Source organism: Scomber japonicus, chromosome 3 (genome assembly GCF_027409825.1).
Source record: "Scomber japonicus isolate fScoJap1 chromosome 3, fScoJap1.pri, whole genome shotgun sequence".
NCBI classification, from domain to species: domain Eukaryota; kingdom Metazoa; phylum Chordata; class Actinopteri; order Scombriformes; family Scombridae; genus Scomber; species Scomber japonicus.
This window is the reverse complement of record NC_070580.1, coordinates 22972573-22985272: the sequence shown is the minus strand read 5'-3', so window position 1 is coordinate 22985272 and position 12700 is coordinate 22972573. Positions and strand designations below refer to the sequence as shown.

The following is a 12700-nucleotide window of genomic DNA, read 5'->3' as shown; positions in this document are numbered from 1 at the left end:
GTGGTGTGGTTAAAAAAATGTATAAATATAAATTCATCACATCTTTAACAAATATATAATATACTTTTCAAATGTATCTTTTTTTCTTTATTTCCCTGTTCTGTTTCCATATCAGGTCTTTCAAGCCTGACTTTGTGTTGGTGCGGCAGCATGCCTTTAGCATGGCCCAGAATGAGGACTTCAGGAACTTAATCATCGGTCTTCAGTATGCAGGCGTCCCCTCTGTCAACTCTCTGGACTCCATCTACAACCTCTGTGACAAACCTTGGGCTGTAAGCAGACTCAGCAGAACTAATTAACAACTGCAACATCTGCACAGTATTTTATTTATTGTAGATTGCCCTTAATCATATACATTTATTTTTTAATCAAGAAATCTTTAAACATTTATTGACAGTCTCATGTGACTTTGTAGAAAAGTTGGCTACCTTGAGTATTACTATATAAATAATAAGTAAACTTATAGTGCTGCATTGAATGTTATAAATGACTCAACTGTCCAATGTCTTCTAGTTGCTTCTAGTTTACTCTTTTTCTCAATTTTTTATTCTTTTGTCCATTTTTCCTCCAGTTTTCCCAGCTGGTCAGTAATCAGAAGAAGCTGGGATCAGATAAGTTCCCTCTTGTTGATCAGACGTTCTACCCCAACTATAGAGACATGGTGAGAATTTGTTTTTATTTTATGTTGTTTACCCATTATATGTTTTCAATAACCCAACAAACTTTAATTTACGACATTTCTAGTGTAAATACTGACACTACTTTCATGTTTCTGTAAATTTCTCATACTGTCTATTGAGCTACTTCTAAAGCCTCAGTTGCCTAAATTGAATTAATTGTGGTTGTCTCAAATATTCTAAGGGAAGCATCATTTTTTATGAGATATATTTTCTAACCTTGTGGCAAGTTCAGCAGAATAAAGGTTTTTTAAAAAAAGAGTCAGTAACACAATATTCCATTGAGACATTTTATATACAATCTTTTTTGGTACATGGAAATAGAAAACTCTATATAGACAGAAACAGAGACATAAATACACACCCAAACAACTCTCTCAGTATAAAACAAACATGAAATTGTTTGATAATACTTCACTAAAGCCATACAGTATGATGCATTATTATCATTATCGGTTATATTAATTGTTAACACATTTAAAAATATATCATGCAAATCACTGCATTGTCCAGGTTGAATGAAACAGTTAAATTGTTGAATAAGACTCAAATATGATGTTTAAATAGTGGCGCATGCATGATGATAACATGCCATCATGCATTTTAATCTATATGGCTTCAGTGAAGTAATCCAGTAACAAGACAGGGGTCAATTCTGATTTGGGTCTTTCGATTCATGTTGAGTCATTATATTAAATAATGCCTATAAAAGCAACACTTTAATCACTAATTATAGCTCAGTCATGAATATCAGTTATTTTTTTCTTGTGCCAAAGATTTTACTATCCTTTCTTGTACTTTAACATTGAGGAGAATCCACTTCCTGCGTTTAAGGAGTTAAAAAAGGTGAATTGAACCTTGTCCTGTTACATATGTCCTCTAAGGAGGAGGTGGCTTGGCGTCTACAGGTGGCAGTGCTGTTGTTAAAGCGCTGGATTAGATTTTTGGCACAGGAAATGGTACAGAGTTCAACCGAGGAAGCTAAAACACACTAAAACCACGAGATAAGAACCTCTATGCTAAGACAAGATCTGGTTAGGCTGTAAAATGTTAATTCTCAATGAAGTACAATATTTACAATCTCAAGAATTATTGTCATATATAATTCCTGTGTCAGAGTTTGTCAAAATATATTTAATCAGGGGATGTGTGGTTGTTTTTTTCTATATTTACTGTATACAGTGCATTTTTATTTTATGGGGCAGTTTCTTGTGTGTAGGGGAGAGGTGGAAGTGCTGTTGCAATGTATCAGCAAATGTTAAGTGCACAAAAGATAGATTTAAACTATGTGAAGCACACTTTACACACTTTGTGGCATTTAATGGGGGTCAATTTGGCAGGTTTTCTAGTCATACTAGTACTAGTCATTTAACTGCCTTTATTAGAATGCATTTATCAGCAGTAAATGCACAACCGATGTTACTGCTGTAAGTTATGCTTCAACAAATTTGAGGTCTTCAGTATTTGTCAGTGTTATGCATTTACTGCCAGGCCCTCAGAAAGGATTGTAGAGAGTGGATGTTCTGCTGCTGTTCTCATTCTGTGGAAAACAGAAAGTGAAGTGGAGTGTGTAAAAGCGAGAAAATGACTCAGAGGAATGTTGAAAGCCCCTGCAGTTTATGAAAAAATGTTCCTAGCATCGCTCTAACAACCACCTGAGCTCTGTTAAAACAGAAGCTCAGCATCGTGTTATGCTCCTTAAGATATAAAATCAGCCAATTTTTCAGTGAGATCAGTCGCTACGTAACACATTAGCATCGGCAGCCAAATTCAAGCTACATACTGTAAGCCAAAGCAGGAAATGTTTCTGACTTGAGGCATTGAAGGAGTCAAATGGAGTGACGTGAATTTCAGGATTACAGGTCAAGGGTCAGTCATGTCCAGGAAGTCTTTCTCAGGAGGGGGCCCACCCCGGTACCAGCTGCAGGTTGTGTCAGAGCGACGGATGCAGGCGTACTGCCGAGCCTGCTCCCCATTTAGGCTGTTATCCAGCAGCCAGTCAGTCCACAAGCACTCGTTTTCCCCTGTAGACGCACACGGCACTGTGTAACAGGTGTTGATCTGAGGAGAGAGGAGTATTTGTTTTGATGGGGTGAAAGTTGGAAGAAAACTGGAAGATGATATGAACAGAGTGCCTCTATAGACACGTGATGCAATCAAGAAGTGTTGATAAGAAAAACAATCACATGACAGATGAAAATATTTTGTTCCCAAGTGGAAAAGTAGTTTAAGACAAAGAAAAATGAGAGATAACTTTTTCTGGAGCTGAAGCTTCATTGAGACAAAGATAAAAGTCTTGACTCACTCTGCACTCACAGCCCATCTGGTATTTGTAGTTGAGATTCTTCTTTTGCGAGAGCGATAAGTTGTCCCAGGACTCTACCAGGTCACATTGGCCAATAGAAATCCTCCCATCACTCCACATGCTTCCTGTTTAGTTACATCACAACGCTTGCATTGAAAATGTAATTCTTTTTTTCAGCATATAAATTGATGTTGCCATGTTTAACAGCCTCAGACTTTGTAATGAAATGAAATTTTAAAATGTTATAAAAACTAATTAAAACTTTAATAGTAACACTGGATCACAGCTGTGCTATTGCTCCATCCTATTAAGTTTAACAGCTAAGACAGTTTTGGTTTATTAATTTAACAAAGCATGCTGTAAATATGTCAAACATTTTTTACAGTGCTTAGAACACATCTGCTTGTTAAAAGAAAAGCCATTTTGCCTTAACTGTAAAGTAGACTGACTTCTTTCCTGCCAAACAAGCAAACATTACTGTACCTGAGAGCAGATATCCTGCTTTATTGTTGGAGTCTAGTTTGACTCCACACAGCGAGGAGAAGACTGGAGTGTAAACATACTGGATATCCTTGGCCTTGTCAAAACCTTTGAACATCTGGACACAGAGACATTCAGGGAGAAGAGAGTAGAAATGTTAAAGTTTTAAATGTAATGTACATAAACTACAACCACTAATTGATTAGTTCCCATCTATTAAATGAATCGCCAATCAATATATCATTTTGAGTAATATTCTAAGAACATTTCCAAATTCTCTGATTGTAACTTCTCAAATTTTAATATTTCTGATTTATTTAGTCCTCTGTGATAATAAGCTAAATGTCTTTGGTTTGTGGACAAAACAAGAGATTTTAGGACATCACTTTGAGCTGTGGGAAACAGTTACTGATATTTTTCACAATTTTCTAACATTTTTAAAGATCAAACAACTAATCAATTAATCGAGAGAAAATAATAGATGAATCGATAGTGCAAATCATGGGTAGTTGCAGCCCTACATGAAATACAGCCTATGTAGCAGCGAAAACATGCTGTCAATGTGTCAAGTGTGGATTTGATCTCTACATTTTGTTGTCTCCATTAGGCCTGAACTGTTTGTTGGTGCAGCCAGTTAAAACTATTACGTTTCCTGACACATTATACTCAGTCAAAACACACATAAACAATACAGCTATACACACCAGCATGAACAGTAAAAATGCTGCAAGTCCACATCAGCAGCTGTCCAGATATCTTACCTTGATCATTTTGATTTCATACTGGATCATCTTCATGTAAGGTGAGGAGCTGTTGCTAGGCGACACAATCTTCTCTCCAGAGATCTTTGCCCTTATCACTATGGGGGGGGAAACAGGAAACAAAGGATTTAGATTGATTGAAATGGCAAATAAATGCAAGATGCAAGATTGGAGCATGATTTACATGCTAGAGAAAATGGAAAACACTTTTCCTCATAAATATGCATGTTTATGGTCAATTGGTTAGAAGTTTTTTTCTAACCATTTCTCCCTCTTAATTCTCAAACTGTTATCAGAAAAGATGGATAGATATATAAACGAATAGATCTTCCTGACCATCCACCACCAAACCAACACTCGCTGCTTTTCCATCGTTTCTTCTGTCATTTGTCTTTCTCCCCACATAGACAGTGCAGCATTCCCTCTCAGTAGTGATACAGGATGTGTCCCTCCTCTCCTCTGGGAGGGAAATCAAAACCCTCATGGAATAACAAGTAGCTCTCTGCTTGCACACCCCTATTCCCCAACTCCACACACACATTTATGTATACAGTATATACTTTACCAAACGCACGCGGCATGCATACTCACTCAAGCCAAACCATGTCTGGCACTGAAGTGACTCCACATTATTTTATAAATCAAGTAGAGAGGTACAGCGGCAGGATAATTGGTCTGTGGTTCTCAACAGGAAGGTAAAAGTGAAGTCCTATAATTTTACAACCTCTCATTTAGAGATAAAGCATAAATTATATTCAAAATATCATTTATATTGTATGTTTTACCAAGCCAAGGCACAACATGTCATCCACACTGTGCCAAATCAAACCGTATTATTATAGGCTTCCACCAAACTCCTGAAATCTGCACTTTTATGCATCTGTATTACTCCATGCCATTTCCTTTACACAAATAACACTCCTATAGCTCAGTCAGTCAAACATAATTAAGTATGTTGTTAGAGCTTTCTCTCTGACTAACTCAAATATTCCTACACGGTGGCTTTGAAAATGTCAGACAGCATTAATTATCCAGCTATAATATCAAGAATAGTATACTGATCATTTACTAAATCCTTGCCGTGAAGAATTGTCTAGTTATGACTTATAACCATAACTAGGCAGCACCGACCGTCAAGCTTTAGATTTCTCCATGCTAAGCCATGTATATTGCATGATAGGAAGAAGGATACTCTGTTAACAAGGAGGGTTTTTTCCCCCCATTTGATTTTCCAAAATTAAAAGTAGAGCAGCAAAAGTGTGAGGAATGGATTAAACAGTATGTTTGTGTGCTGTAACTTAAACTGTGGTCATTAGCATGTTTGGCTAATTAGCTTTCTACCGACAGAAGTTAGTTAAAATAATGTTATGTGCAAGGCTAGGGACTTCATAGGAATTAGGGACATTTCATACTATATTATTTTGTGTGGCTACAGCTTTTTAAAATCTCCATTCACAACCAGAGCATCATCAGTTCCCCATCCAACTATAGTACAAATTTATAGTACAAAAAAAGAAATTGCGAATTAATGTGTTATTCCATTCACTGCTGTTTTGTGAATATTAATGGTTGAGCGCATCAAAGTAAACAGTTGGTGGTGCTGGTTCTCCTATCAGGTGTAGAAATGTCAATTAATAGAGCAGCATTCAAAGCTGAAGCAATGGAGGTGATACAAATCATGGTGATGGAGAGAATAATGGACAGTGAAAATGGAGAGAACAGCTACCATCACACCTTCTTGCATTTGGAAGCATTTCGATAACAGCCCTATGTCAGTTATACATATACGTAGGCTATTCAATGCCGCCCAGATACAAAATAGAGAATGTTTCCTGTATGTAATTTATTTGCTAAATCTATTTTCGTTGCACTGTTGTCGCAGTTTGCTTTTATCCATACATCAACTTGTCCACCTCATCCAAAACTTTTTTTGCAATATTTTTAGTTTTTTATTTTAAATTTTCAGCATTTCCACTCTAGTTGTTTTTGTTTGTTTTTTTGTATGTTTTAAGTTGAAGTTGATTGATAAAAAGGCTAGATGGGATCCTGCCTAATGTAAAAGCCAATCCTGGATGCTATTAGCCTGGGTAAACCCATGCTCTCTTTCCAGCGACATTCCACTTCACTCAGAAAGTTAGCATGGCCACCAAGACAAAATCTTCGCCTGAGATAGGGAACCAATCACAGAATGGGGAGGCGGGCTCAAGACAATGCCGACTGTAGAGCGACTCTGTTTACATCCAGCATGGCGGCCACGGTGGTGCAGCAACCGTTTGAAGCAGCAATAGATTGTGTGCTAAATGAATTGGAAGGCAATATCACTTTGAAAATAGAACAAAAACTTCCGCTACATGATTTTCCTTTCATAAAGAGGATGTGTTCACGCTGCTCCCTACAGGCTCTGAATACGTCATTGTCTATCGTTGATATAATTGGCTAGTTTGTCCAGTAGCGTGCAGAAGCATTTGATTGACATTCGTTGATCCCGCCTCAAATACGAGGAAATGAACGGCCAGGCTAGGATGCTATTATATCAGAATGTAGGCTAACATTAGCAGCTTTGTTGGATTTTGGGAACTTTACATCCCAGCACCATCACATTACCTCATTATCTAATAGCGTTAATATTATAATTCAATCAGACAAGGTTATTTTAGAATGAACAGTCCTATCTTACATTTTTCATTATTATACTTATAGTACTAGGGCTAACTATCTCCACATTGCAGTATAAGAAGAATTCTGATCCTTTACCTCCGTGTCTTCTTCATCATCACCTGTTAAGGATGCTAATTTTTTGCCTCAGCTTTAACTTCAGTCTTTTTTTTAGCAAAATATCATACATGTATTCAACAAGTGCATATTTAAGATGCATTTTCTCATTTTAAAATAAATGATCAAATCTGTGTCAACTGTCATTTCAGTCGACATAATTAATGCCTCTGCCTGAAATCAAGGACACTTTGTTTTTGAAGTTACTAATAATTTCAAGTAGTAAATCAGGGTTTAGCAAACATAAATGCAAGGTTCTAAAATATCTATTCTTTGACCTAGTGAGCAGTCAATTTTCTTTTGCAAGTGCTTGTAATTCCCATTAACACTGCAACATAATTGTCATTCCTTTTCTTCCACCCTGCTCTCTCTAGATGAGAGAGAATGGTTCCCTGTAGTTGCACCAGAGTGAGATGGAGGCAGAGAGACAGACAAACAGAGAGGCAGAGGGAGTGAGTGACCTTGGTAAAATCATGAAAGAAAGAGAGAGACGCTACAGTATAAGAGAGGGAAAGAAAGTGTGACCCGGCACCCCCCTTAATCCTCACCCTCTCACACAGCTAAGCAAACCTCCCCCTTGTTTTTGCTTCTCGCTCATCACATAACTACACCACAGTTTTGTGTGCTGGTAAGGGGAGGAGGAGCTCAGCGTGTACTGTGAAATCGGTTCAGGAAAAGATTTTTTTTCTTCACTCGACGAACACACAAGGAGATTGAAAGGCAGGCAGACAAACAAATGCATGGACTGAAATTAATGCAAACCTGTGCAATGTGTTTTACAGTTCACAGTGCTCATTTGAAACACGTTGCATCATTCGTGGCAAGATAGCTACTCCAGGGGTGTTCACTTTATAGAAAATGTCAGCGAGCACGGTCCTAGATGCTTGTTCAGTCTAACTTTGATATACTTTATTCTAAATAATTCATAGCCAGAGGCCCAAACAGAAAATGCCAATACCACCGAAAAGCATTAGACCTGCATCCATTAGTAGATTAATGCAGTGCTGTTGCAGCTGGGGTTATTCAAAAATGAAGTGCAGTGAAGAAAACATCAACAAAGGGAAAGTGACCTAATACATCTTAGAAAGTACAAGACAAAATATAATTAGTAAGCACACAGATGTTTTGTAATACATTTTATCTGACCTCCCAAAGACACACCTGCCTAAAAGCTTGGATATGCATATGTAGTTGTGGCCTGAAAAATACACACAAAGAGTATTTCTATTTTGCGTAACTTTATACAAATTATACAAATTATACTATATACAAATTACTTCACTTCTCTCAACATTTGAAAGGGTTTTTGTTGTTTTACTCCACTGTATTTAGTTGACAGACACTGTTTGTAATTACTTTGCTGATACATTTTAGTGCATAGCTCTAGGAATGGAAATGTCAGTCTTCTGGTCAAGGCCACCACTTTGGTCCAGACTGAATACTGTAACAACATTGCATGGATCTCTATGAAATGTAGTACAGACTTTCATTGGCCACAGAAGATGGGACCCATGAAAGCCTTATGACTTTTGTGATCCCCTGACTTTTCCTCTTTCACCAGCATGATGTTGAAATGTGTGATTTTGTGTAAAATATCTTTTGGTTAAGAAATGTATACTCATGCTCAGTAATACACGACCATTTAAGAAACTTGTCCAGTACTTTTGTATATATACACATATATCTGCAACACTAATAACCTTCTAATCAGCTTCAGCTGCACTTTGGTGTGATACTTAACAAATGTTAGCATGCTAACATGCAAAACAAAGGTAACTGGATAACATCTGAGCCACTTTGTTTTGTTACTTATTACTACAAACTGGCTAAATTCAGATTATATAATTCATTTGTTAAACATTTCACTCTCTAAAACATTAGGAAGTTCTACTGTAGTATAATAGTTTCATGTAGTGCCACCTAAACCAGCTACATTATTAAAATGGTCAATAAAGGCCTGTGTATGAGTACTTTAACTATGTTAACAGTACTTGTGTACTAGAGTATCTAAATACTTCTTCCCATACAGTCTATATGTTTCTTCCCCCCCTGGTTAATGATATTCGGGAAAATCGTAAATAATACTGAACACTAAAATATGAGTACACCTATCTTTTCATTACTTCATTGAAAAGGGGTGCCATATTCATTGCACAGAAATACAATTTTAGAAGGAGAAGTTGCTACAGCCAATAAGCTGAGAATTATACAGTCAGTACAGTAGATTAGTTGATTTAATAATTTATTGAGAAAATGTCTTTCCATACCAGATTAACTTGACAAATCTGACTTGGATCACCTTCCAGACTAAATAGTTTCTGGGCAATTATAGAACAATTAATGACCCTTTTTTGCAGAGATTACATGTAATTACTTAACAGCAAAACTCATTTTATTCAAACTTTGTTGTCTCTCTTAAAAAAATGATTCTCTAGGCCCAGATTCTCTGAAATGTTTACCCCCTACCTAGACATCTTTGAAGTGTGCAGGGGGAGTTAGCTGCTCACTTCAGTTGCTGCAGCTGTGGTATGAACAGGAATAAGGATAGACACAGCTACATATCCAAAGAGAAATATTGCAAACTTGTACCATGAGAACTGATGTAGTAAGTAACTTCCCCCCTCCTAGATGAATCGGTGCCCTTGTCATGCTCACAAAGCTGGACTGTCAGCAGGCTTTCACACTGATATTGTTAGTATGCAGAACATTAGACCAAGCCTATAGACATGGAAATGAAGTGGGGAGAGAGAGGGGAAAGAAAGAGAGAGAGATGGAGTAGACTGTGTTGGCATGGCTTGGCCTCCATCCAAACACACACACACACACACTCACACATACACACACCCACACTCACTCACTCACACACACATACACACTGAAATACACAAACATGGCCAGGGAATCATCCAAGGTTCGCACAGATGGGATATTACTCAGATGTACAGCTTTATTCAAAGGGCTCATCGACTCTGACAAAACTGTCAGGTCAACTGAAGGCCACCACCGGCCGACGCTTAGAAAACAACCAAGACAGTATAACCACAGATGCCACCAGATACACACACTTAAGTAGAGGATTTTCCTCATTTGTTATTCATGGGTCTAAAAAAGTTGGAAACCCAGAATAGACCACTCACTCCTCTACCCAAATCTGAGATGAACGTTTCAAATTAAACAAAGACCCGAGCCCAGCCTGACTCAAAGGAAATGGGACCCAATTGCATAAAAGCTTGTGGTCAATTGGAACCAATTTTGTTTGGGTCCAGTGGTTCTAATGGACACAAGTTGGGTAAAGTGGTTCAACATGCAGCCTTTAATTTAATGTCATATGGAAATTTATGAACATTGGCTACATGATTAACATAAGTATAAAATGCAACTGTTTTTGAGGCTCTTGTGCACACCAACCCATAAAATTGGACTCAATGCCAAACCGATTACTAGAAAGTATAGACTGAGACTTGGTCTAACTTTGCATGGCAGATTTGTCTGAAAACCTCAAATGGTTCAGTTGGGAAAACAGTATAATCACAGATACAGGACCAGCATCTCAATCATGGATGACACATTTCATATGTCCTAAAAGCACTGCCCCAAATACTCTCATTGTGTTCTCATAACCCAGATCTAATTTGAGGTTATGGAGGCTTTGAAAACAGGTCTCAGCTTCCATTTCTTACCAACTATTATTTTAGACACATTTCCACAGTTTCGAAGGAGCTGACTATCTCTAAACCTGAAGGGAGATATAGACCAATTAGAAAACATGACTAAAATAAAAGCAATTTCCTCTTCTACTTTCTCTTTCCCTGTCTCTCTCTCTCTCTCTCCTCTGCTGGAGTGTAACCTTTGACAGAAGCACATACTCCAGCTTTCCACAGGCTGGAGCCAAGTACTCAGAGTCAGAGCAGAGTGTTGGTTTTGGCCTGTGCTTAGACAAGAAAGAATGGGATGATGGGGGGCGTCAGACAGACAGACAGACAGACAACCCGACAGACAGACCGACAAAAAGAAAGTAGGCCGAACAATTCAATGCTGACAGATTTTTAGGGTTTGTTTTTTATGTGACTGACTGCGAGAATACTCAAATATATAACTCAGATTGCTTATAACAGAAAGAAACAAGTGTGCATGTATTAATATCAAAAACTGAATGTTTTATCAGATTTTAATCTACAAATTAATAATCAATCAACTAACAGACTAGATATAGAAATGCTGTTCACAGCATTTCAATATCGAGCTTTAATAACTTGAACTGTCTACTTTCTCTGCATAAAACTGCTAATTTCTATAACTATGATTGAAAAAGCTGCAATCATAACTCAAAGTCATTTCAATTAACCACCATGTAAATCTTAGCCTTGGACCTCTATTGATTAGTTCTTGTCACATTAAGTTTATTAGTGTGGATTGGATTTCTCCCTTGCTGAAAAACAAAATCTAATTAAGTTGATCAATAAGCCAAATCGTCAATCGGTTTGTCAAGAATGTGGCCTGTTCTTCCCTTTCTGGGTTATTACATTCACAGTGTTCAAATGTTTCTACTTTTATTAAATTCAGCATCTTTTATTTATTTGTTTATCCAAGTGAACAGAAACTAAATTGGCCTCACAGTAGTAGATAACTTACCAATCTCAGCACTGCAAAAGAGCTGCTGTGGGTGTGCTGGGTGGCAGCTACATCCCTCCACACGTTCCTCCATGCCTGCACCTAGCAAAAGGAGCACCCAGAGCCCCAGACACACACTCCGCTCCTGGGACTTGGCCATGATGACTGGCTGGCTGACTGCTCCACTGCTGAATGAACACTCGGCAGCCTCTTCTGATCCTATTAAGTTTCCCCGGGAAGCAAATCAGGCCGGCCGTGAGCAAAGGAAGGCAGATAAGACTGTAGAGTTGAAGTAGTAAGTCGAGCTCTGCTGAGCTGAAAGGCAGCTGTGGATAGAAATGTTTTCATAAGTTTAAAGTACACCTCTGAATTCAAGCTGGAGCAAAGAACTTGACTGAGTTGGACGGTAGGCGGCAGCTGCTGCTGCCACTGCTCTCTCTCTCTCTCTCTCTCTCTCCTTTCTCTCTCTATCTCTCTCTCTCTCCCTCTCTGTAGACAACACACAGAGAAACTTACAATAGTTGGATCCCCTCACACTGGTCTTGAATGCTGAGAGGGTCGCACACAGGGAGCCTCTTATGTACTCAACAACTTAGGGACAGCCTCCTCAAATGCAGGAAAAAACCGCCATCCTTTGCCTCTTCTTCTACCCTCTTTTGATGTCCTTCCTCTCTTTTCATAGGCGGCTGTAGGCGTATTCATAATTGTGAAAGTTATGACTGATTGTTTGAGCTAAAATGGTTTTGTGCAGTTTCTCTTTAGAAAGGTCAAAATTTGTTTTTGTAGTGCTTCTCAGAATCAAGCTTGTGTTGATTGTGTCAGTTGAGCATCTGAGTCATGAATGCAAATGGTTAATATGAAACGTTAGTCAGACATTTGTACAGCAAGTATTGTATTGCATGTCAAGACATGTCTGTACATCTGAAAAGAAACAACAGTAAACAGTATAATGAAAACTTGACAAACAGGAAGATAATTGAATGATTGAATGTAGCTCTGACATCCTGTTTATGTTGTGTTTTAATTTAAACTACAAAAGTGAAACAAAACCCTGGCATTGACCTTAAATGCTGGATTTGGCAATACTATATCAA

The 12700-nt window shown here is 37.9% G+C and overlaps 2 protein-coding genes across 4 annotated transcripts in view; one reads left to right on the top strand and one right to left on the bottom strand.

The window, feature by feature from the left end:
• Positions 1-12700, top strand: part of syn2b (synapsin IIb) — a 77337-nt gene that overhangs the window by 52561 nt on the left and 12076 nt on the right. For all 3 annotated transcript variants that reach the window (XM_053315312.1, XM_053315311.1, XM_053315310.1), the window contains exons 4-5: positions 116-272; positions 572-661. In XM_053315312.1, coding sequence (XP_053171287.1) covers positions 116-272; positions 572-661 — 247 coding nt within the window. The remainder of the gene's footprint in view (positions 1-115; positions 273-571; positions 662-12700) is intronic.
• Positions 2541-11766, bottom strand: LOC128355111 (metalloproteinase inhibitor 4-like). Its single transcript, XM_053315313.1, has 5 exons — positions 11628-11766; positions 4224-4321; positions 3466-3580; positions 2983-3107; positions 2541-2738 (listed from the first exon to the last, which is right to left on the bottom strand). Exons 1-5 carry the CDS (start codon positions 11764-11766, stop codon positions 2541-2543), a joined length of 675 nt encoding a protein of 224 aa, XP_053171288.1.

Excerpts from the sequence above, each read along its gene's own strand:
- LOC128355111 (XM_053315313.1), bottom strand. The coding sequence starts at position 11,766 with ATGGCCAAGTCCCAGGAGCGGAGTGTGTGTCTGGGGCTCTGGGTGCTC. Across the intron at positions 3,108-3,465 it reads AGCAGGATATCTGCTCTCAG|GAAGCATGTGGAGTGATGGG; the intron begins GTACAGTAATGT and ends GTAACTAAACAG. Across the intron at positions 2,739-2,982 it reads AGATGGGCTGTGAGTGCAGA|ATCAACACCTGTTACACAGT; the intron begins GTGAGTCAAGAC and ends CTCTCTCCTCAG.